Below are 27015 nucleotides of genomic sequence, written 5' to 3' on the forward strand. Positions count from 1 at the left end.
AAGACCCTAATTCTCAATTTGTTCATCGAAGATGCATCTCATTATGAAGATGAGAATTATCTCACCTCTGCTGAAGTTGCACCTAGCTTTTTAAATAAACACATATATGAACATGCATGTGTGAAAGTGTCAGAAATTAAAGATAACTAAAGCAATAACATTAAAAATCCATGTATATTCACATATCCAAATTTATGACAATTAGGAAATGGGAAGAGTTTGAATTTGGGCAGGTGGAAATTCAACCTAGCCCCAAACCCAGTCCTGGGTCAAAGCATCAGGAAAATGTATTAGTACTATTACTATTAAGCCCAAGACTGAAACATGCTGCCCTCCACACTTCGGGGGAAAAAAAAAAAAAGAAAAAAAGAAAAAAAGCCATTTTACTCTCCATTCTCCTTTATTTCTTACATTTCTTGCTTTCTCTCAGTCATCTTCCCTGTTTCTTTTTAACATGTCCAAATAAGATGTAATCATCATTACAGATTACTAAAAGGGGGCACTACAAAGGAAGCAAGAAAAATATAGGAGGAAAGGGAAGAGAAATGAAGGTGACCACCAGTAATAGCGGCTGTAATTTACATTTTAACTGTAGTGCTGCAACATGCTGTAAAATGACAACAGTGTCTGCCAAGCAGTACAAATACAAATCTAAGCCTGCTACACACTCAATATCCTACATATATTTTGAGGTTTCTTCAAATTAATTCCTCATTTTTTTGAAGGCAGTGGCTGATGTTGAACAATCATACTTGCTTTCTACTTGCTACTGGTTATGGGTTTCTAACATGTTAAACCAGGCATAAAATAATTTTAAATGTCAGATTCTGGTCCACAGCCAGCTCTCTACTTTGTCAAGGCTCCACCAGCAGCCCAGATACGCAATGCCTCTTACGTTCTGCTCTCCGTTCTTCTGCTCTCCCAGGGCTTTGGGAAGTAATTGTAATGTGCTGCTCCAGTTCCCAATTCCTTAGAAAACACACAGTGCCCTTTGGTGTTGCGAAGCTAGAGTCAGCATACGGCAACTATTCCCTGATGCCTGACCTCTCAGACAGTGAATTAATCAAGGTCTACTTTCAGCAGACTCAAATTAATTCTGTAGTCCTTTGTGAACTATGATATTTACAGGGTAAACATGTCAATGACTAAGTGAGTATAATTCATACAGCAACTAGAGATCGTCAAATGGACACAAAATATTCACCCAAAGCCTGTGAATTAAGTTTGTTTGAGAATTTTGTTCATGCAAGCAATTCAGGTGCTGCATCCAGTCATCATGAAAAAAGCCTCTGTAATCTCTGCAGAATTGAGAGAACTAGCATCAAAATAAATAATCTGTCTCCAGTTTTTTAGGGAAGTACATCTAAGCTTTACAAATGAGTTTTCATGCTGGGAGGAGGAGAGATGGGTTGGGAGAAGAGCAATAGTGAGACAGGTTAAAAAAGATCAATCAGTGGCTCCAACTAGAAAAATTAAAAAAAAAAAAAATGTGCTGAATGAGGCAGCAGCAACTGAAAGAAGATGCATTTACAATTGCAAAAATTAGGGTCTGGATCAGATCAGGCTCTGAAACTGATCCAGACATGTTTCCACAACTGCATCCGGTATTATGTCACCCCATGCAACTCCTTTGAGAAGCAGACGCTGTGGAGACGGGCGTGCTGAAAGGCAAGGCAGAACGTAAGAAACACATTCAAGTGAAAATCCTCACTGCTGGCACCGTTTAGCAGGCACAGTAAGGGAGGAACAAAGTAGCACAGGTTACAGAATTGTCCATGGGGGATTCTCAGTAGACTAGGTAATAATACATTTACACTTTATATAAAGCCAGGATTATGTAAACATGGACCACATTATTTAAATTAGACAAACAAGAAGGACGAAAGAACATTACCACTGGACATTCCGACCTGAGCTCCACAAGCTGTGCAAAACATATGGTACACATCAAACTTAGCAGCCAAATAGCTCCACATTTCTGCTTAATCTGGTCTATGTAACTGGAACCTGTCCTGGTATACATAAATTCATAATAATAAATAAATAATAAATAATCATAATGATAAAATATAAAATAATCATAATAATAAACCAGTACTTCACATTCACACTTATATAATGATAAACTGACAGTATAGTATCAGATATAGAAAGGCCATTGTTATCATGCAGCAGTTACAACTTAGTATTTTGACACAGCTGTATCATGGAAGAAAACATACTCAAAAGAGTTTTCACAATTCAAAAATCCAGAGATGGAAGTTTCTGGAAGTGCCTATATAAATCCCATAAATTGAAAAAACTGAGAAGTGCTAGCTACCACAGAAAAGACGTGTTACAGAATAAACTAACTCCACCAAAACTAATATCAGAGATGGTTAAGTATAAACCATCGTTCAGCGTTTTGTTCAGACATACTTTCTCCTCATAATAAATGTATACCTGGAGTTCTGACCATTCCTCTCTGATACAGCTCACAGAAAAGAGGGGGGCTCTCTTTAAACTTTAAAAAAAAAGCAAATATGTAAATATTTAAATAACTTTTTTTACAAGAAACATTAGTCATAACAGATTATTACTCCTAACCTTAAAAAATAGCACAGCTTCAAGCACAGCAAAATCAGCATTTTGATCATTTAAGTTCCATCTTAATTAACAAATACTGAATGCTCCAAATAAAATGCTCTCACAGAAGAATGAAACAAGCTTTTGAGCTTGGTTCTGGACAAGCAATCAAATGTATCATTCACCCACAGCTGGGAAACCAAAAAAAGCCACTTTAGTTTTCCTTTGGAGTCTCAATATACTACAACCATGAATACTGATGATTCCTACAATTTTTGATTGCAAACAGTAAAAATCTGTTAAGGGAACAGACCACAACTGATTTTCTCAGTCCCTCCTGTTATACTGTGGAATACTATTTCCCTATTCATTTGCTGATTTTCAGAAACATAGAAGCTAGACTATTAGGCTCAATCATTTTTAAGGCTACAAAAGTATGCAAAGTCTCTGTGGCACTCTCAAACTAAACCACAGGCAAAAGAAAATCAGAACAAAAAAAAAAAACAAACAATTAAATCAAACCCTGAAGAGCAATAAACCAAAGCATCCCAGAAAACATTCTGGAAGAGCTGATTCTTTATCCACAGATTGACCATAATGGGAAATACAAATCTTACAATATTATATATGAATGGATATACAATGGACTGACAATTGAGATTAAAAAAAAAAAAAAAAAAAGAAAATCCTAGAAGTAAAGCCTCTGGATTACTAAATGATACAAGTTAGGAATAAATTGGAGAACTGAGATTAATATAACAAGAGTCCATAAGATCTGGCCCAAGAATTAGCCATAAAGCAAAGAGGTAAAGGCCCACCCAGTTCAGACTTGCTGAATTTCACCTATCCCATGTTACTCAGTTTTCAAGCATTCAGTATGGCTTAAACCAATGGGCCTGTCGCATTCCTAAACACCCATTTATGCTCTAAACATATCCTCCAGACACAGTTGTGATACTGGAGTGGAAAAATTTCCAAGCTACATTTTTTAACTGAAATGAGAAGAATATGAATCTCACATTGAAAAAAATGTTCTGTGGATAACTTTTTTGGCAGAAATTGCTCACTACTGAAAAATAAAAATGTAAACAGCTCTTAACATCCAGGCTACAATTGTACCTTGAGACATGCTATTGTGACTGGAGTGAAAATACATCAACTTTGTAATTCGTAACTATACTGCTACCAGCTTGAAATGTCAGAAATAGTACAAATAGGACCAAAATCTTTATGCACAGCACTTTGTAGTCTCAGAGAATGAACAGCTATACAATGAAGTTGATAAAAAACGAATAAACCGGAGGGAGTCATAGACAGTTCAAAGGTTTCCACACGCAAAAAAGTTACCATCTTGTCCTTGTCCTCTACATATGCAGCAGTAGCAACAAAGCAAGTCCTTGGGGTTCCAGATGCTCACCCTATGGACCTATACCTAGCAAGATACACACAAACCTCTCCCCATGGACACCCCTACTGCCTGGTGCAAATGTGCAGCCAATTATCCCTAACCCACATGGCCTTTCAACACTATTCCTAATCAACCCCAAAGCACTCTCCCCTTCCTCAAGGCAAGGAAGCAACCATATCAGAGGCCACCAAGAGAGGTCCTGTACTCCTGGTGGCACAGTCACAAGCCACCACTGTCACCTCTCCAGCAGAAGATGCTACTCCTCATCCCCTTTTACTTGGATCAGCAGATGGCTGTGTAACCAGAGAGTTCCTGCTAGTTGCCTGCTTACTGCCTGTCCAAACAACAGCATCTCCCATATAGCAGCTTTGAGACACACCACTGCAGTGGGGGACAAAGGGACATGTGAAACAATTTTAGCAATGCCAAGGCTTCTATTCTTAACACCATACTGCTAAAAACTTCAGCAAGGGCAGAATCTGGGTCCTGCCTCCCATCCCACGAGGCAATGCATCCGTATAACGAGTGGGTGTGTGTAAAGAGATGAAAATACTCTCTGAAACACTGTCCAACAATACCACGGATAGATAGAACCGATCCAAGGCTAGAGACATCAAATGCTTGTGACTTTAGCCACACATCAGAAACTAATGAGCAGGGAAGTTTTCATTTTTAATCTACCAGCTGGTTGCAGAGTCAAGTAATTGAACTGAAAATTTCTGATGATTATCATAGCAGCTTCTAGATTCATAAATTTTCAGGACAGTCTGAATACACTGCCCCTAAATTAAATAAAACCTAGAAGCATAGCTGAAAAAGAAAAAAAAAGCTTAAAAATTAAAAAAAAAAAATACAGGTCCTTCCCACATATAGCCAAGGAAGACCTCAGTGCAGAGCTTGCACATACATAGTATGTAAGTAATGCTGTGTGACACTACTTGATGAAGGATTTCTTCCCTAAAGTCAGCTAAATTCCATTAAAAATAATGAATTCTTCACAAGTGCAGATGTTGCTTCTGCCTTTATCCCCTCAGGCACCACTGCTGCTTTTAAAAGAAACAAACAAATAAATATAATGTGCTGCTAAATAAATAAATGTTTTTGCAGCTAAGTAATAAAATGTACTCAGTCACATTTACCTAAAAACCTCTGCTGATACAAGGACATCCTCTGTGACCAGTAATTCAATTTTAGTATTATCATGAGGCATTCAGTGAAGCACTCAGCAAGAATCAGAAAAACCCTCATAATAATCCCTTCTATAAATTATGTTTCATGAGAGTTTTCATGCCCCCAAATTTCACTCTCTTAAAATGCATATGTTTACAGTTTTCCACTTAAATAATACATTTTCTTGGCTGTTTCATATAGGATAAATCAGGTTTATGTGACTGAAAATGGTAGAAGCAACATATCCACTCTTAACAATAATTACAGAAATTCGTATTTTTAATGGGTCTCATTCTTTCCAGCTAGTTCATAACCAGAATAAGACTTGAATCTCCAGAAACACTTATGTCCTTATCCTCAGAATTTTGTTTACTGTTAAAAGGAATTTCCAACCTAATGTTGTCTCTTTCCTCAAAGTGCTTTCAAACATCGCTTTGTTGTGACAAAAGGAAGTAATGCAAAGATAGGACTGACACACTTTTGTGACCCTTCTGTAAAATAAAATTTCCTACACTGAAAAATCTATTTCGGTAAATGTGAATTCTTGAGACCTTTATATTTGTCTCCTCCTAAGTACAACAACTTTAAAAAAACAACACACAGCCTTGCAAATTCTCTTTAAATTGATTCACTCTGGTTTACAGGACTGCCCAGGAACAGAAAACAATATAGCACCACAGTCAGTACACAAGCCCAGCAGTCCACAGTCCTGACTTGCTCCACATTGTGCAATGAGTGATCAGCAGACAGCATTTAGAGGCAGAATTTAGCCAAGAAAATAAACGGCAAAGGTAGAAACATATACAAAAATCTCTCCTCAGGCACACTTTCAAGTAGCATGGAAGATCTCCGGCTCCAGGATTTTTGCTTGCCTATTTTTGCCAGTACAACCTGAAGACAAACTGGCACTGCAACCATTATGCATATTGAAAACCACTGCACAAATACGCTGGATTTACAATAACAACCAGGAAACTACTGACAGGCAAAATACAAAATCTTATTTCAGTATTTGAACCTTTTTTTCTTTAAATTAGTTTTCTTTAGCTGATAATCCTTGAAAATGATCATCACCGTGCCATTGTAGTGAGCAACTGTATTACGCAATTAAGTATCACCATGCATGAGTTCCATCCTCCATTTCCATTTGTGCTCTGTTCTATGGGATGGGCACTAAAATTCAACTGAAAAGTAAACAAAATAAATGTTGAGGAATTAAAACCAAACTGTGAACTGGAAAGGAAACCAGCAAGTGACTTAAATGTTGCTCAAGGAAAAGCTATTTTGTAAATAATGGATAAAGAAATACTACCACAAAATAGTCAACTTTCTTAAGTCATTGGAAATTTTGTCATTTTGGAAAGTTGTGGGGTTTTTTATTTTGTACCACTGAAGAGGTCAAATTGTAGATTCCACTAGGTATTACATTACCTAATCTTTAACATACTGTGGAAAGAAAATGAAACAAAACATGGTTCAGCAGCTTATGACAATGGAATGGGTTGTAACTTTCCCTTTCTCCTTGATTGCAACTCACAAATCATGGCTAGACCTAACAATGTTACCACAGGAAACTCCAGTGCATTATCTGTTCGCACCAGGCATAAAATCAGCTTTGGTTTTTTGTACATAAAGCAAACAACCTCAGCATTCTGCATGCTTGCAAAAGAATGTCTTTGTGAGAACTACACAGCCTCATACAAACTACTTATTTGTTCTGACAAGAGGTCAGAATTGCTACACAAAATTAACTTTCAAAGCTCACTGTGATGCTCATGTGATCTTGGTAGAGCATCCTTGCTCTCTTGGAAGAACAGTACTGAAGGTAACAGCTGTAACATTTAAAGCAGCCACTACTGTTCCTGCCCAAAATCCAAGATTGTCAGTACATCTACACCAGCAGAGCCAGACACAATATTCCAAATGTCTTCTCTGTTTATTTCAACAAAGCAAGCTGGGAAAGTACTTACAGTATAGTTAAAAAACAAGATGAAGTCATGCCTGCAAGAAAATTACCCTGGTCAGTGTAAGCATAACAAAATTATAAGGGAGCACATGTATTTCAGAACAATTGCTTTTATGTACTGTGCATGTGCAGTCCCAGATTCCAACATGATTCAGGAAATAAAGGTAACTCGTGTATAACCCATGCACCTTCCACAGATCACAGAATCACAGAATACCAGATTGGAAGGGACCTCAAGGATCACCTGGTCCAACCTTTCTAGGCAAAGCATGACCTAGACTAAATCATACTCAACCGTACTGATTCCACTGATTTCACTGGGACCACTGGATTTCACTCACCTTAACATACTTCGGAGGATTTTTTGAAAAAGACATGACCATTTCTCCAGACTAAAATTTCTGTATATAAACTGTCTGCTTCCCACCCTGAGCTTCTGAAGTGCTTTACACCTGAAAACTGATCCATTTCCTGCACATTGTTTTGCACTAAAGATTTGTTTCTAACTGATGTCACTAACTGGTTAAACAAACAGAAGTTGTACACACCTTCATCTAAATTTTAAAAAATTGCCTAAGCTTTATGTATTATTCAAGATACAGTTTTGCCTAAAGCTGATGTAAATTACAGCCCTATTCCCACAGTAACGTAGATTAGCTGTAAAGCAGTACACATACCTTCTAACTTCCCTCCAAATCCACTCCAACAAGCGTGGATCCATCCAATTAGTTACATGCTAACATAACTGGCATCAATGCATCTTGAAGTACCCAAACTTCTGTCCCTTCATACTTACAGTTCAATGCATTTTTTGCAGTTAATGAACGTGTAATCTGTCATATAGCCTAGTTACAACTGATTTAAAAAAAACAACATTTTAAGTATTCTGAAATTCAGATGTAATAGAAGGTATGTGCATTTGCATATCCCACTCCTACATCTCCAGCATCAGCAGTAACGAGAGCACTATGTACACTTGCATTCACTTCTGATTATCCAATACAGGAGAAATCTGTTGCAAATAAGAAAACCATTTTCATAATTCAGGTGTGCCATAATATTAAACATTACACATAGTATCTCTGAGTAATTGATGAATAATGGAGTAAGCATGCAATCAGTTTTCCTTCACATTTTTGGTCAGGAATTGAGAACAGTCACAGTCTGTTGGCATTCTTCACCACACAATCCTTAATCACATTAAACAATCTTTTAAAAGCCAAATGTGAAATGTTCACTAAAAAGTATTTAAGTTCTTCTACTTATTAATTTTCCAACAGACATCACTTATCTTGCAGTCTTTCAGAACTAACATTTAAGCTGGCTGCCTCATGCTAAAAGCCTGTTATCTACTCTAATTTTACCTATTCTAATTTAGTAAACTAATCTGGCTTAATTCAACTTAGTCAAATACCTAATACAAATCAACAGAAACATTTACATTCCTTTTTCTGAATGGATTTTCATTTTCCCTAATGTCTCAACTTTTTTCACCAAAGCAGGAAACTACGCTGGAACACAATAAGCAGCTCACCAGCACTTCTACCCTACTGCAATGTTCCCTAACACCTTGCTAAAACCTCTGAGTTTTTCACAGTAAAACTTTAGCCATTTTTTATTAAAGCATGAAAAGCTGCTTATTGCACTGAAATGCACAGAATGCACACAATTTGTTGGATAAAAATGCAGCAATTCTGTAGAAGTTGAAGAGTTCAACACAGTTGAGACTCACCTTTCAAGTTGGTAGATAACATGGACAATTTCAAAACAGGGCAAGTCTAAATCTGGATAATACCATGCAGAAGACTGTGACCCTGCTAGCACACATCCGGGCCTACATGTCATTCAGCATTCTCGATGCCAAAATCAAAAGAAAGAAGTATTAAAATACCATTTATTGATTGAAAATGGGGTCTTACTGTTAAGAATCCCAAGATTTATTACCTTCTTGGAATCACACATAGCACACAGTAAGTACAACCAACTTCACAGCCCATGCATCTTTGGCCTGTCAAAAAAGGCTTTTAAAAAGCTCTTACTTGCTCAGTTAATTTTAAAGTATGACAAAAATTATATTCTCCTAACACACACCTACTTTTTTTCCTGAAATCACATTCTTATTACAAATAATCCTTACTCTTCCTAGTCTCTGAGTAGACAAGGGTATAATAAAACAAGACATTATTTCGTTACCATGATTTTGTGACTGCATTATTCTGATATCATACCCTCTGGCCTGTCAAATGTCACTTTACTGGTATCTTTCCAAAGAATGATGCAGAGATCTTCTCCCTTTGCTGCTTCAATGTAGCCCTCTGTGCATCCCTCCAGTGGTTTCTTCAGTTCCACCAGGTACTCTTCATCCATCTGTTCCCAGTTGTAATTCACCCAGTTGTAATCCTGTCTATCAGGACCCTCTCACTTTATGCCTCCTTCTCTCCTTCCTGCTGAGAGAGAGGGTAACAGTCACCTACCCTCCTCAGCTCCCACACTCCACTTCTCAAACTTCCAAACTAAGAGGCTCTATGTTTCCTTCCAGGTCAGCCCTTCTGTCACAAGGGAGGGAACACAAAACACACTCCATTATGACCTTCAAAACCCCTCTTTTTTGGCAAAGATAACAATGTGTGGAGACAACTATGTCATGTTGCCCCGCATTGTTTCTTTATCTGCCCATGCCCACCTAAGCAACAGTCTTATTAAGAACGCTGGCACAGAATGTAACTCAGCTGCATTTTAAGATTTTATAGATTAATACCTGCCTTAGCGAACACTGTCCAACTTCAACATAGTAAAATGTGTAGGCAAAAAGGCTTCAGACTACTGTTTTCCCTCCTGGTTGCCATGAACCAAGAGCAGATGCAGATTCAAGTATGACTTCTCATCTAAATTGAAGCAAGCTGGTTTCTTCATATAACATACTATTCCACTACGCCTCTGTATCCTCAGACATGGAAGTGTGTCTTTGTGTCTGCATAGCAAAATGGGGTTCTTATCGATGACTCAGGCTCTGAGGCAATACTGTGGTAACACAGTAAACCCTGCTATCACTGCCCATGGAAATGCACTCCAAATGTTTCATTCTCTGTGTCAAGCTGCCATTTGCATGCTGGCTGTAAGCTTCTTGCATTCATTAGATATACTGAGACAACTGGAGCATGAGTTCTGGTTGTTTGGTGTCTTTTAAAAAAAAAACAAAAACCTACAGAAATGAAATAGAAAACATTCTTCATGAAAGTCACCCAAACTTGTAAGACACACACTTATCATTTAAAAATGCCAAATCCTGGAAAAATAAAATAATAATATGGTAGAGAAAAACAAATTACTAACGTGGAGGAAAACTACTGTCCGCCCATTTTGCAAGAAAGCAGAAAGGGTACACCGAAAATCCATGACTAGCACTAGCACTAAGGAACAATGGGCTCTAGAAGAAACATGATTCCGCTCTCACCAAATTATAAGCCTCTGAAAGGCATATGGTGTAATTTTTGGAAATTCTGAATTCCTCCTGCTTTCTCTACTTACACTCCTGAATGGTTATCGTGTAAACAATACAGAAAAACATAATTCTTCCAATTACCTGGAGTACCTGAGGTCTTGCAGGAGCACTGCTGTGCACTGGGTCAGAGCTCTGCTTGTGAGAATCACAAGACATGGGAAAGCTTAACACTTAACATCCCTCTGGGTCACATCCCTCTGGGTCACAGTTACCTATACTCTCCAGCTCTGAAGTAGCAACAATGCAGACACAGCTTGGATAGCTACATCCTTCGGCTACCCAGTCAGCCAGAAAGGCCAATGGCATCCTGGCCTGTATTGGAAATAGTGTGGACAGCAGGGCCAGGACAGTGATCTGTACTGGGCACTGGTGAGGCTGCACCTCAAATCCTGTGTTCAGTTCTAGGCCCCTCACTACAAGAGAGACATTGAGGTGCAGGAGCGGGCCCAGAGAAGGGCAATGGAGCTGCTGAAGGGTCTGGAGCACAAGTGTGATGAGGAACAGCTGAGGGACCTGGGGTTGTTTGGTCTGGAGAAGAGAAGGCTCAGGGGGAACCTTACCACTCCTGTAACTACCTGAAAGGAGGCTGTAATGAAGTGCGGGTCAGTCTCTTCTACCAGGTAACAAATGATAGGACAAGACATAACAGCCTCAAGCTGCACCAGGGGAGGTTTATTTACCAAAACTGTGGTTAGACATTGGAACAGGCTGCCCAGGGCAGTGGTGGAGTTGCTGTATCTGAGAGTGTATATAAAAACCATGTAGATGAGGCCCTCAGTGACCGTTTAGTGGTGGACTTGGCAGTGCTGGGGTAACAGTTGGACCTGATAATCTTAAAGGTCTTTTCCAGTTGATTCTATGATTCTATCTCTCCTGAACACTTGGAGGGACACAATGACCCTGCAAACTTGGAAAGGGTGCTACAGCTATGCTGTGATCAGTGCAAACTCCATTTCCTCTCTCTGCAAAGTGGGAGAGGCTCAGGAGGCAGGTAACTAATCTGAATGATAATTCATTTTTCCAGACTGCATCTAGCAAAACACATTCTCATTCATGAGTTCTGCAGCAGACACTCCATCCCAGATAGTCACCTGAGGAACTGAATGTTTCTTAGGAATCTCAGGGAAGGTGTTCCCACATGAATGTATCTACATGTACAGAGGGGAAAGCATTAGTGTTTCTATCCCAGATTTGAGAATTCTCTAGTCATTCTTGCAGAACTCATAAAGCCTCTCTCCCAACAGCAGCTTTTATCCTTAAAATCCAGATTTACACCTCTCAGCATTCCCTGTAGGAACACTATAAATAGACATGAGATGTGCCCAGGGCACAAAAATCAGAGTTTTAAACAGAAAGCAGGTTACATGTGGAATTTGTAGTCATAGTTCACATCCTTATAAGCAATCCTTATTTGTGATCTCCCTACATAAAGAAGAAAACTAGAATACCGGCATACAATCTGTTATGCTTGGACCATTAACAAGGTGAAGGATGTCATCAATATTACAGCAAATCTGGCACCAGTTAAAGCAATCTGCATAGATGGAGCAATCACTAAAACTCTTCAGATTCACTTTCCTCCAGAGTGTCAAAAATCCTCCCCACATGCCCCCAAGTGCTGGACTTCAGTTTGATTCCTGATTTAGCTGAAAGTTGTGTAAAAGCAGACACAACATTACCCATTACCTAAGTGCCTGAGATAGCCCTGTGTGCTGTTTATTCCAGTGAGTGCGTAAGATATCTTGCAGTCATGAAACATGTCAGAATGATGTTTACTTTGAACAGAAATATACCATTATCTTGTTCATTAAGCAGAAACCTCTCTCTTGGCAAAAAAATTCAACTTAGGGTATATTTCTGCAAAGAAATACTGCTACAGGATCCCAGTGTACCTTTGGATGGACAGTATTTTCCCTTTCATTTCCTTCTTCTTTCAAACATATGGTTAGCTGTTCTGTTTCAGGAATACATGGGAAAGGCTACATAGTTCAAAATGAGAAAAAGAATATTCTGTAGAAGCATATCCAATTTTAATTACAAAGCAGTATCAAATCTGTATGGACACAACAGGAAAACGGAATTTGTTGAACTGGCTTCCCCCTGTATTCATAACCTTTTTTTATCATTCAGCCTGCAGGATAAAACACTCACAATCCTCCTCCAGCAAACACTTGGTTTCTGCATAAGCAGTGAATCCTCTGGAGACAGAGGAGGCAGAGAGAGGTTAGAAAATGCAGTTCCTTCTGTATCTCTCAGAGAACTGCCAAACAGTATGTAGGGCACAAACCAGCTCTGCAGGTTCACCATGAACATAGCTCTTCTTGTCTTCCCTGCATACTGTCAAGTCAGCGAATCAGGAATTTCAAAAAGGATTTACATGTCACTGTGCTTTCCTGCCTGTTCTTAAAAAAAACCCTGCAACTAGGAATAGAGGGGGGAAGAGCCACTTTGCTGCAGTGAACAGAAAAAAAGAAGTTCCTTCCTCAACAGATTAGCCGTGTAGCTAAGTCTGAAAGCAAAAAGGCTTGCTTCATAGGGCAAATGGGTAATACAAATAATTCTAGTAGTGGTGAGACAGGCAGCCAGTGAGAAAATCACAGAGGTCAGTTTGGAGCATGAGGGGAGTGAAGACAAAACAGGCATAATTAGCAACCTGCCTGGACATCAAGAAGAATATATTACCTCTTGGACAATACCTGCCAACACCTGGTGAAGTTTTCATCTTTCTTGGACAACCACCGAAGCACAGCTTGGCTAAGCAGAAGGGCACCAAAATCACAACTAGAAACCAGTGCTCTCAAAATAACCAAAAGCTCCACCTATAGATGGTGGAGAGAAGAAGGAAGAAGGGGAAGAAACCTAAACCCACATCTGCATCTTCCCTTTAATTTCCCATCAATAAAAGATACAGCTAGCCAGAGCTCTTAAAATCAAGTTAATGGAAACGTATCATATGCAAAAAAAGTTCTATTCTCAAACTACCGGCTATGGAAATGGAAAACTGAAAAGGAAATACAACTTTTTTGTGGTTTTGGACTACAGTGATAGCCCTAATCACAAGGCAATAACAGCATAAATATTCACAGAATAAAAAAGGACTATATGAAGACATATTTTGGCATTATGAATCGAAAAAAAACATTCAGTTTTATCTATTTTTTTCAGGACATGAGATATCCACTATTTTTCCTCATGACAAAAATTATGTATCATTATGTATAATTTCCTGTAAACAAGACAGGATGTGTAAATAAATCCTAGAGGAAAAAAAAAAAAAAAAAGATGTGAATATTCATGTAGAAGAGTATGCTAGCGGTATTAAGAGTTTTAACAGGAAATTCATCTAGGGAGGAAGGGAGGCTTAGTTTTCAAAAATCATTTTGTTTCCTCTTGCTATATGAAAACCCCTGCAGAACATAGAAACATTTCCATTTTTCCTGAACCACACTGGTATCATTCAGGAGTTCACATAACAGCATAAATTTAGTGAACAGGCAAAAATCTGCACTATTCAGACTGAAAGTGGTGGATGTCAATTTAAAAATATATAAATTCCATTAAGACTTTGGCGAAGGGAGAAAAAAATGTAATATGAGTTGAAAGGAGACAGCCTAGCAGACCATGAAAGTATAAAGATTTTTCTGATTTTAAAATTGAGGAAATTAAATTGGTAAGAATAAATTAGCTAATGAGTAGCAAGGTGAAGAAGCTTAAGTTTCCAAGGTACAACCTGTTTTTTATAAAGAGTTTCTAAATAACAGAATAAAACAAAAAACAGGTGTGAACACTGGAAGGGTATAGTCAATACTGCCATCTTCTCTGCAATGCACTACATAATCAATGGACACAGCTGGAGCCTTGCTCTCTTCCCCACACATACCAGCACCCAACTCCTGGGATTTCTTCTCCTATGGTAGTATTTCCCCCCCCTTTACTTAAGTTAAAATTCAGGCCAACTACAAAGGTTACTTTGTATATTCTCATCATCACAACATGAATTAAGGACTCCCTTATAGTGTTTTCCGGAGAATTACACCATAAACTCTCCTGGGTAAAACAGAAACCAGCCTCTGATTCTCAAGAAGCTATAGGATGAAAATTGCTACATGCACAGAAATAACTGTGCAGATTATTGCTCATTTCTCACTTAGGTGTACCACTCTTTTTGCTTTAATGCCCACAAACCAGCAGCATCGTTTGGTATGGGGACTGACAATTCCTGCTCAAGTCTTCTCTGTTCTGGTAACTGTAAAGTCCCAACTGCCAGACGGTATGAGAAAACTAATCTGGAAATCCTGGCAACGTGAATGGATTCTCCAGTCAAAACAGAAAAGCCTCCCTGGATCTGCACCTAGCAACTGGCAGGGGCACCACAAGCTGATGGAGTGATTTCATGTGAGCAGCTGAGTCTGCATGCTGAATCACTCACAGCACCATCTGTAAAAGCCTCTCCTGTTTCCTCTCTTTTCCCAGGATGGAGCTAAAGAAAGTTCACACAGAGCAGGAGCAAATAGGGTCTGTGTGTCTGGTACACTTCACCTATTCGCACATTGAGCATTTCCAGGTCATCCTGAAGTCAGCTAAGCTCAGGCAGGCGTTGTACAGCTTCAGAGTTCACCTTGCATGTTAGGTAACTAACCCATCTAACCCAAGAGCAACCATCACTCTCTGACTGTGCAGTATTTATCTTTGTTACCCAATTTTAAAGTAACAAAATGAAAGTGAAGGATCACCTGTCTTTTACCCTGAAAAGCCTAAAGAAATGGGATTAAAAGTATGTGCTGTAGATCTCTATGGTGTGCACAGCACTCCATAGAGATCTCATCTGCATTTTTGCAATTAAAATAATTCAAATAAACTACCATGTCTTGTTTCTCAGTCCATTACGGGGTTAGTGTCTGTAAAAATAACAACAAAAAACCACCCCCAACTGATGTCCTGATCCTGTGGAATACCTTTGTATTACTCTCTTGACAAGAGCATTAAAAAAAAAATATCAAGAACCTGTCATCCCAGAAGAGATTACAGGTTCAGATCCAAGATCATAGCCACAGATCCTAAGCACAGCTATTTTATACACACCTACTAAAACCAGTCCTATTCCTCCCACCAAATGTTTAAGATGGCCCACAAAATACTTCAGATTTTCCACTTAAAAGGAAAGCATTATGAGCACAGTTACCATTTCACATGGTTTAGTATCTGAACTGTAAATTATATCTTTAAGTCATTCACAAAATCTTTCTTTTTCTCTCTGAAAACAGAGATTGCATGCATACCAAAACTACTAAAACCCTCAAGCATTTTTGGGTGTTGAAACCCACCACCCCTGCTTGCAAACTGCAAGGACATTGCCTGCCAAAATTCCAGTCCATGCCAATTAGCATTCTTGCTGACCAATTCCCAGGCACTGCCTGGTAAACAGAAGTGTCCAGGATCCATTCCCACAAGGCAGTTCACACACATGGGAACTCTATTTCAGAGACAAAAACGTTAGACTGGCTTCCAAGCCTGGAAATACTGCAAATACACCACTGCAGTCTGAACTTTACGTATCATTTTCCACGGGATTTTACCATTAACTTGCAGTTGTTTGTGACTGCTTTTTGTTCTCTTTATATTTAATAAATTATTAAGTCCTGTTGTAATTTCTTCTCATACTGTTCGGATTTGGGGGCCTAAGGGAATTGTGTATTTGTTTGTTTTAATTTTGAATCCCATTTCTTTTTTGCTTCTGTTGCAGATACATGAAAGACCAAAAAAAGTGGGCATACGAAGTGATTGTATTAAAATGGTTTTACGCAGAAATACCCAAAGTTGGTTTTGCAACATGTGCCCTTTTATAGAAGTTTACATTATTACAACATCAGGACAAAAGATGGCCAGGTGCAAATCTTTTATTTAAGCCACAATTCTCTTGCAAAGAGAGCTGCTATGAGACAAATTATCATTGTGAGGTAATATACTCGCAAGAAGCAATGAACGTCTTCAATCCAGACTATTTACTTCTTCATGTGGTTCAAGTAAACAAGGGAAAAATAACAAGTGTTTTTAATGAATATGTTGACTCGCTTAACATTTTTCCAGATGAAGCCTTTAAAGAGCAAACAAGCAAACATTTTGCAGCCACTTAAAGTTTCTTACTGAAACTATCCTGAATGGCTGGATTTCGAACTCTGCTGGTGAAAAAGAACTCATGGTATATAGCCCATACCTTCTCATTTCTGGCTATGAGCAACGCAGAGAAACTTTACACGTACACTTAACCTTATGCAGATTGGTGTGAAACATTTTATCTCAAGTTTCCAGCATTATTTTCAGTCAGGAGAAACTTTTCCTCTAAATGTAAGAGTCCTAAAACATCAGTGTTCATTCTTCATCCCTGAGGCCTCCTTAATCGAGTTTCTCAGTAACTCCCATGAAGAGCAACCATGAGTAAGATGGTTTACTATCACACTGTAAATGTAAATTACTGTTTACACTTGGTCTACTACTGCCATAATTAATCATTAGCTGGAGAACAGCATCTATGTCAAACAGCAAAGGCTGATTACCAACACACCTCCATCAAAGACAATGTGTTAAACCCTGAAAAGATGAAAACAGGAAAGCTTTTATGGACTGAATACCAGTAGTTGGAAAGGATAAAATAAACAGCAAAGAAGTAAAGGAAGAGAAGTGTCTAGGGGCTTTTGTTTGTTTAGATTGGCTTGGTTTTGTTCTTTTTTGTTCTTTTCGGGGGGTGGGGGGGGGTCTTTTGGGTGGTTATTTTTTGTTTTATGACATTAAAGAAGGTAATGATTTAATTACAGCTGAATTATCCCAACTATGTTTTCACTGTCAGACAAGGAGTTAAAACAAAGTAAGAACAAGTTAATCCAATGTGAACAAAAAGATGATTCGTAAGGTCTGGGATGGGTCTCTCAGAAAGCAAGGCTAGCGAAAAAAATGAGGCTGTATTTGAGCAAACAAAGAATGAAGGAACAGGTAGCAGCTTCAGCTGAAGGAAGAACTATGAGGAGATATTTTCCACATGCAGCTGGGAAAGACACAGCAGAAGTCATCTGGCAACAGCTTGACTTTAACAGGAAAAGGAGAAAAAGACGCTATGAATGCTATGAACCTTGCCAAGAGGTTGATATTATCCACTTGGGGGAGTGAAAGGGGAGCGCAAAAAGAGGGAGGGAGAATAAGGAAAATACGAAGAGAGGCATTTTCAGTATATTTGATTTAATAAGCCAAAATATGCAGAAGAACAGAGTCCTGGCTATAGAAAACAAGCATTTTATCACATAATTACTCTCCAGTCCTCACATGCCACCTGTTTTTTTTGAGAAAGAACTAAAAAATCAGCTGTCATTTCTCTCATTCTTTAACCTTAGTGTTTAAACCTTGAGATTTTAATATACTGTCTGTTCCAGGGGACCAGCAACAACCAGTAGCAACCAGGCAAAATCCAGACTCACAATTTCACCTTCCCATAGAAAAGTCACTAATCTTTTCTTTTGTTAAAGGTAATATGAGGAACTTTGATACACATTATTACATCATTCCTGACCTAGTCAATCTATGCAAATACAATCAAAAGAATACAGTACTTGCTCACCAATTATCCATTTTGGCGCTAATCTTTGGCCAATTAAGTCTGCCAAATGATTGATGATTTTCAGCTGCCCACTATATCAGATCTGTATCAGTGCACTGAAGATGCCTAGACAGAAGAGTGCATTTCAAGGTGTAAGAAGTCTAAGCCTCATGAGGTGCCAAAAGCTTTTTCAAGATGAAAGACTGTATAAAACTCCTGCAAGCAGAAAGCACCCTCAGAGGAGCCACGTTCCACCTCAGGAGACCAAGCCCATGATTTGCAGTTTGGAGATCTAAGCCGTGCTGCATGGTATTATTGACTTTTCCAGCTGCTTTTTATTATAACTACAGCTCCACCCCTACTGTTCAGCCAGCATCCAAACATGTGCAACAGTAAAGAATGTAAAAATTTGCATTCAAAGCTGTGAGAAAAACAAAAAGGTGGGTAAAAGTGAAAAGATTACACTTACACTTTTAAGCAGTAACCATCCTTTTAGCTTGTCCCTTAACTTTGTCTGAGCATACCTGCATTTTTCACATTTTTTTTCCCCCACACTGCAGCACCAGGCCTCACCAATATATTGAAATACTTAACATCTACACTGTTTGTACTTACTGAAATACATGTTCATCTTCAACCCTGGATTAGACAAGTCCTTATGCACACATCCAAGTTCCCCTACCTTTATTTACCAGCAATCAAAACATGAATTACAGCGTCAATTGCAATACACAGGAAATCCACAGTTAAAAGGCAAGATCATCACCATTAGGACAGAGAAATTACAGACTTTGTTTATTAATAAGACAACATGGAGTGCAGAATAAAACTAATTCAACATCATTAATAATCCTTATCCAACACAAAAGTAGTTTAGTATATATTGGATAAAATCCTGCATAAGCCAACTTTTTATTTAAGAAAAACAAGAAGGAACAGAGTTTGTGAACTGGTAGCAACATGGAAGTACAAGTACGTATGTACTTTTACCCTACCAGAAATAGAGAAACCAATGTTAAGCAAATGCTGACCTCCACAAATACCTGCCAAAATCCATCAAGACAATTACTTTCTTAGTTTGTAATGAGAACTACTGACACCCTAGTAACTTTCTAATAGCACTTTCTATTCTTATTTCCTTTTCTGCTCTGGAAGGAGCTAAGAGCACATCAATAAGCGATATTAAAAAGAAAACAAATTACTGCAAATTTAATCAAAAGCACAAAATGACAACAGAGGTAGCTTTAACCCATCGGTTTAGCTTGATTAGAGAGGCTTCTCATCTGCAACTGTCACCAAGAGTACCTGTTGTAACTGTACAGTTAGAGGCTCAAGCATGAAATTAAGAATACAAGCCCTAGTACGCAGTTTCCAATATGCGTCAACAGAACACAGCACAGAATCTATTCAAATTTGCGTCTCCTTCCTTATCTTGCCTTACTATTTTGGACTGTTACAGCATCATCCCAGCAGATAAAGGCACTTGCCGTTTACAGTTCTGACATTGCTTACAGGATAAATATATATTCACTAAATCTCCTGCCTGCTGTCTACATAATCCCTTAACCTTTCCCTTTCCGCAGCTATGGTTCTCTGCCGCCTTCTCATTTCTGGCTTCTCTGCTCTTTTCATGCTCATGCTGCCTTCCCTTTCCCGCTTTTTCCAAATTGTCGACATTTTGTATATCTTCACACTGAGATTCATGGTCACTATTCTTTAACTTCACAGTCCTCTTCAGCATGCTGTTTTGGTTTTTACACTTTATTAAGGCATGGGAATGTTAAAGAGATGTTAAAAAGAGTTCTTTGGTTAGGAGATTTCTATTAAATTTAGCATCTGCCTGCAAGACGCAGACCAAGCAGAAAGTATTAAGCAAGAAGGCAAGTTTCAAGTCATCAATGCACTACAAAAAGACCTAGACAGGATAGGACACAATTGGGGGGGGGGGGGGGGGAGGTGATGTAAAAATCAAGTGAATTTTTAGCCAAACTAAAAGCAGCATTATTCATTCAAACTGCACAGAAACTGCTCCTGAATTGGACAAAAAAATAACCCTAAGAGGCCACCTTACACTATTCGACCACCAGTGGCTTTCTCAGATGAACCTTCTCAGATTTTGTCACTCTCAATTTGACTTCAGCAAAAAAAAAAAAGGTAAAATATCTAAGAACATACCATGAGTAAAACAAAGCTTTGCTCTGCTTGCTTTCTTCCTGACTTCTAAGCCAGCTTTTAAAATTACATGTTCTCCTTGCTCAGAAGCTGGGTGCACTTAGAAAATCAAGTTTGTTCTTCTAAACAGCAATCAAATAATCATTTAGATACATTAAACAAAAAATCAGTAGTATAGCCAGGGGATTTTGGGGGATACCTATACTGGTTTTTGTTTGGGAAAGCTAACACAAAGGAAAATCTGCATCATTATAAAGGCCTTCTTATCACACAAATTTACATATGGGCTGAGGCACAAGAAGATCCAGTCATACGGTATTTCTACAAATAAACACATAGATAACAAAGTTCACTACCACTCTCAATAACAGGTTCCAGCTGAGAGAAAAGCCTCATTCATGCCAACTTTATCCTTGGTTGTGCATAGCTTGACCTCAGCAGCTCAAGAAGTAAAGTAAAACTTTCATTAATTTCAAAAGTAAGTAATACATTTAACATAGCATTTTTCAAGAATGAGCTTTTAATTTTGTATTAACCTCTTATAAATACATTTTGAGTTATAATGGTTACTAATACACACTAAAATTTTATAAACTTACAGAAACAGTAGCAGTAGTCACTTCACTTAAATGAGGTATACTGAAGCCCACACCCTAAAGCATGCCAGTGGCACCACTGAACCCAAGTTGTACTTACGTATTTAATAGCAGTCTATCATACTGACAGTTAACTTTACTCAGAACTGAAATAAGCACAAGTAATCTTACAGGATAAACTAATAAATAAATAGATAAACAAACAAACAAACAAAACTAACCTTACTATTTAAGATATTGTGCTGGTTTTGGCTAGAGCAGAGTTTGTTTTCTTCATAGTATGTAGTATGAGGCTATGTTTTGGATTTGTGCTGGAAACAGTACTGGTAACTGTTATCAACAGATGGGATGTTTAGCTACTGCTGAGCAGATGCTTACACAAAGTCAAGGCCTTTTCTGCTCCTCATCCCAAATCACCAGCAAGCAGGCTGGGAATGCACAGGGAGTTGGGAGGGGACTCAGCCAGGACAGCTGATCCCAGCAGACCCATGGACTATCCCATACAGTGTCATGCTCAGCAATAAAAGCAGGGGAAGAAGAACAAAGGTGGGACATTGGAGTGATGGTGTGTGTTTCCCCAAGTCACCATCACGTGAGATGGAGCCCTGCTGTCCTGGAGATGTCTGAACACCTGCCTGCTGATGGGAGGTGGTGAATGAATCCCTTGTTTTGTTCTGCTTCTGTGCATGGCTTTTGCTTTACCTGTTAAACTGTCTTCATCTCAACCCACGAGTTTTCGCACTTTTACCCTTGTGATTCTTTTCCCCACCCCACTGGAGTGGGTGCAAGCGGCTCTGTGGGGCTTAGTTACCAGCTGGGGTTAAAACACAACAAATGTTTAGGCTATTGCTATTAAAAGGTTAATTAAATGTGTGAAGTTACTGCATGAAGCCTGAAAGAAATAGAAGTGCTCATAATGCCGATGACTCAGAAAATAAGTACCTCATTAGTACCTCCAGAAAGGAGGTCTTCCTGATGCTCCAGACACGTTTCCAATAGTTTTGAATACCTGCTTCCCCCAGTGCCCTCTTTCAAGCCTTGGTTCTGTGCTTTATCAGGCAGACTGCACAAGCAGGTCACCACTCTCTCTTGCACATGGAAACAAACAGTGGCCACTTGCTCTCCAGGCTGTTTTTCATAACCTCTCAGTTTTAGTGTCGCCACTATGACTTCACCTTACTGCTGCAGTAAGACTGCCCCGACATACAGGCCCAGAGAGGCCTCACAAACAAACAAAAAACATGGGAAAATAAATGTCATCACAAGAATTAGTTAAACATCCCTCGGCCCTAGCCCTTTCCTGTGTCTGTCACCACTTCAGCTAATTTGCAATAACGAATTCTCTCTGATGACGAGGACGACACACTGAATCATGACCTTTGAGTTGCAAACCTAGCCTTGAGCAACTTGGTGACCTACATGGCGGCTGCACAGCTCGATAACTAGTTGGCTGGAGTCTGCAAATGCAAATCCCCACAACACCCCATATGCTGTCACTACACTGCCTGCTATAAAACTTAATTTCCAAAAGCAGGCTTTATTAGCCTGTTGGCTTGCTGAAATGCTGCTTTAACAGTAAAAACAAAAGCATACTTTATTTTACTTCCTAAACACTATGTAATTTGCATCAGGAGACAAAAACAAACACCACCCCCCCCCAAAAAAAAACACACACACACATATATGCAGCACCTAAGTAGATCTGCCCCTGCCTTCTTTTTCTAAACTACATACCAGTGTTTTAGCTGAGTAACACACACTTCTAGCTGTACATTTTGCAGGGCCAAAGACATACAGTGCATCCATGACAATTTTAATTAGCTGACATCTCTGCACTGAAGTGGTACTGAGGCCCTCTGATACCAGCCTATGTGTGCAAGCCAACTGCTGGAAAGATATACTTGAAAAAGTAAGGTTTGGCAAAACTTAGTGTGCTAAAATGCAGAAAATCATCAGCTATATGTATCACCATTCAGACTAGCTGCGTATCTCCCCTCCTTTCCCCCTGAAAATGCATAGCTAGAATTTCAGTCATCACTGTTTTTTTACTGCATCCCATGTCCTTAAAAGACTCTGTTGGGCATTTCTCAGTGTTGTAGAATTAGGCTTTCTTATCTTCTTAATGACCAAAACACAGCTGTCCAACATGTTCCAGCTGGCACAACCCTGGCATCTCTGCTGCTAACCCAGCAGCGCATCATCTGGGCTATTTGTCCTGCTGCATATGCAGCAATATGCATATACACAACTCACAACTTCTATTTTTTCCATTCAAAAATGAAATTAGCAAGTTTTGTCCACATTGTGAACTTCAAATAGAAATCTGATTGAAAGACTACAGACAAGAAGTTGAGTGAATTGAGATTTGTTAGTCTAATGTCTTCACAGCTATGCACATACAAGAGGATAAATCAATTATACAGCTGAATTATATCTCCTCTATAGATACAGTGATAGGTAAGGGGTAGCTAGAGATAGAATTTAGCAGTTCAAAGCATATGGCATAGGAAGGAGTGAAAGGTAAGTCAAAGCTATGAAATGTCATCATTAATTGCATGTTTCTGCTGAAGTGACCAAGAGCAAAGTAGTTCCTCATCCTAGGATCTGCATTTACATGTTCAGAATTTCAGTACCTAAAAGGGGAAAAAAGAAAACAACAAAACAAACAAACAAAACAAAAAAACACACGAGGAGCCATTCACACCTTTTAAACATTTCTGGTCAGTGTGCAGATTCAGGAAAACAATTCTAGATGAGTTTATAATAGAATTCAATTTTCAAGATTACCCTTAGAACTACAATAGTGAAAAAAAAAAATCAGCTGTAGCCTAAAATACTTTTCCCCTGTATACATGTGGGATGAGCCACCAGGACACAGTAAGATTCAACTGGTTCTGAGTTCATTTCCTCACCTTGCACAATGTAACACCTAAAGTAATGACTACTTCTTTCTATCCTGTGGGTATCAAAGGGCGTATTCTTAGCACGGGTAAATCTGTTGAGCACTACAAATCTACAGACCTGTAATGACACCAGCTCAGATTTTGACATTAAATCATCACTGTTTAAAGACACTAGTCTTTAAAGATGCCAAACTGCATTGGGCTCCGAGAAAAAATACTCGAGGACCATTCTGCTTCCTACCCATTATGCTACAATCTCTGAACCACGCTATTCATTAACAAGAGCACTACAACGACACAGGTGCAAGTTTCAGTAATCTCCTGTTACTTCCAGGCTGCATAATATTTGAGTGAAAACTAGTACACAAGTACAGATCAGGAGAGGAGTTTCTGTAGAGCTGCCTTGCAGAAATGCACCTGAGGGTGCTGGCTGACAGCAAGGCGCAGTGTGAGTCAGCCATGTGCCCTGGCAGCCAGGAGGGCAAACTGCATCTTGGGGTGCATCAAAAAAGTGCCACCAGCCGGTCAAAAGAGGTGATTATCTGCTGTATTTAGTGATGGTGCAGCCTCACCTCGAGCACCGTGTGCCGTCCTGGGCCACACAGTTTAAGAAGGATGTAAAAGGTCCTTGATTGCATACAAAGGAGGACAACAAAACTGGTGACAGGACTGGAAGCCATGTCCTGTGAGGAGAGGCTGAGGGCTATGAGTTTGTCTAGGCTGGAGAGAAGAAGGCTGAGTGGTGACCTCATGGCTCGCTGCAGCTTCCTAAGGAGCCGACGTGGAGAGAGAGCTCCTGATCTCTTCTCGCTGGGATCCAGTGACAGGACGTGAGGCAATGGTTCAAAGCTGCCCGAGGGGAGGTTCAGATGGGACATTAGGAAGCATTTCTTTACTAAGAGGGTGGTCAAACACTGAAACAGGCTTTCTAGAGAGGTAGTTGATGCCCCAAGCCTCTAGGTGCCTTAAAAAGAGGCATTTGGACAATGCCCTTCATAATATTGTTCAACGTTTGATCAGCGCTTAACTAGTCAGGCAGCTGGAAAAGATTACAATGGTAGGTCCCTTACAATTATTTTAGTCTAGTCTAGTCTAGTCTAGTCTGTTTTCTTTTGGTCCAAGAAAAAAATGTTGCTTGCATCTCATGGCACTTGATTTTTTTCAGCCACAGTAGGTTTCTGCATAAGACCACCAACTTGATTTAAAGCTGTGGATATTTTATACCACCAGAAAGACAGAAATACCGACTATGAGTGACAAACAACATCCTGAAAAGCTACTCACATCTTCTGATCTGGATGTCAAGTTCATCTCAGTGATTTTATGAATGCCATGGAAATTTACAACAGCGTAACTTGGTTTCTGACACTTGCAGTTTAAGAATCTGTAAGACTTCCATAACGCATCAGAGTCTGGATCTTGTTAGGACACCTGAAATACTGCTTTCACACACTACAAACATTGCTGCTACACCAGAAATCCACGCTCCCTATTCTTCGCCCTCTTATCGTTATTACTTAAAGGAATAAAAATGAACTAAGTAATTAAGAAGAGGGACTACAGCAAGTTGGACTTTCTTTCCAACAGCACTACTATCACTGAAAACCCTTCCATAAGTTATCTTTTGCCGTGAAGGAAGAGGAAAGGGGAGCAGCACTTCATTTTCAACTCTGCCTACCACCTCTGTAACAGCGTTTCCTCTATCTGCACGCCGCGGGCCTTGCTCCCGGTGTAGGGCTTTCCCGGCCCCGCAGAGCAGGTCCCCTCGCACACCACCTCCGCCGCAAGATGCGCCCACCGCGCGCTCCGTTACCGCGCTGCGGGACGGGGCTGGAGACACCGAGGTCTCCCTCCTCGCCGGGGACCGCCTCTCCCGGAGGTCGCCGAAGCCCAGCGGGCTCCTCCTGCCCGCGGGGATGCCGTGCCGGGGGTGCGGAGCACGGCGTATCCCGCGGCTCCAGCAGCGGCCGGACGGGCTCCGTGCCGTGCCATGCAATGCCGTGGCGCAGCGCCGCGGCGGGAAGCGGCGAGAAAGGCGCAGCTGCCCGCGCCGCAGGTGCGCGGAGACCCGCGCAGGGAAACGGGGCGTGCGGATGCTCCCGCCGCGGCCGCGCCGAGCCGCTGCCCGGGCCCTGCGACCTGCTCTGCGCCGGAGGGTAGCTGCCCCAGTCCCGGCCCGGCTCTGCGCTCCCGTGCTGGGGTGCCGCTGCCCGCCGAGACGCCCCGCCGCCGCCGCCCCTCTCTCCCCTCCGGCACCTGGATGTGGCAGGAAATCTCGGAGTCGTCCAGCAGTCGCACGGTGCATTTCATCTCCGCGCTCAGCGACCTGATGCTGGAGCTCCGGAACCGGATCATCCCGGCAACCCGCCCGCCGCCGCCCCTCAGGCAGCCGCAGGGGGCCAGCCTGCAGCGGCGCCTGGCCGACCGCGGCACGGCGCGGCGCGGCACAGAGCGGCACGGCACAGAACGGCACGGCACAGTGGCGGCACCGCCCCTCAGCCCCGCGGCGCCCAGCCACCGCCCGCCATCCTCCCGCCCGCTGAGGCCGGGGCCGTCGCTGCGTCAGGCTGCGCTCCGCTGGCCGGCCTCAGCATTCTCCCGCGCCCGCCCCCGGCACGGCACCTCTCCGCCCTCACCTGCTCCCCACCGCTACTCCTCCGCCCAGCGGACCCCAGCTCGGCTCCCTACGGGGCTCCGCGCCGTCGGGATGCAGGAAAAAGGCAGCCCCGAGGGGCAGTCGTCAACGCGTCTGTTTGCCTTCTCCGCCACAGGCGAGCCGCGCCTGGCTGTGCGTGCACCTGAGGCAGTGGTACCCCGTGGTCCCCAGGTACCCCAACACTGCCCTTCGCAGGAGGAGGGCCGTGTGAAGTATACACATATATAGACGTTTTGTTCTATGTATTACAGAAGTTAGGAGATGGGTACGCTGTAAGGAAACGGAAGAAAACAATGCAACTTCATGTAAGAGGGCAAGTCTTGGAAACTTGTTTCCTCAGGGGAAAAGAACGGTCCATTAAGGAGGAGCAGTCTCGCCCTGTTTGTTGTGTAAACCTTGAAACAGGGATTAGCACTGTGTTGGAAAAAAAGCACTTCCTTTTTAAGTCTGAAATGCAACACAGCCAGTGCGCAATGGGATGTGGCTGAAAGT

General features: G+C 40.7%; 1 protein-coding gene across 1 annotated transcript in view; it reads right to left on the minus strand.

Annotated features, from left to right (window-relative positions):
* Positions 1–26407, minus strand: part of FRMD3 (FERM domain containing 3) — a 134349-nt gene extending 107942 nt beyond the window's left edge. Inside the window, exon 1 of the mRNA XM_061456291.1 lies at positions 26124–26407. Coding sequence (XP_061312275.1) covers positions 26124–26222 — 99 coding nt within the window. The 5' untranslated portion in view covers positions 26223–26407. The remainder of the gene's footprint in view (positions 1–26123) is intronic.
* Between the last annotated feature and the right edge of the window lie 608 nt (positions 26408–27015).

This window comes from Pezoporus flaviventris, unplaced genomic scaffold, assembly GCF_033815535.1.
Source record: "Pezoporus flaviventris isolate CSIRO_AGI_PZ_B2104156 unplaced genomic scaffold, CSIRO_AGI_Pfla_v1 ptg000022l, whole genome shotgun sequence".
Taxonomy (NCBI): Eukaryota; Metazoa; Chordata; class Aves; order Psittaciformes; family Psittacidae; genus Pezoporus; species Pezoporus flaviventris.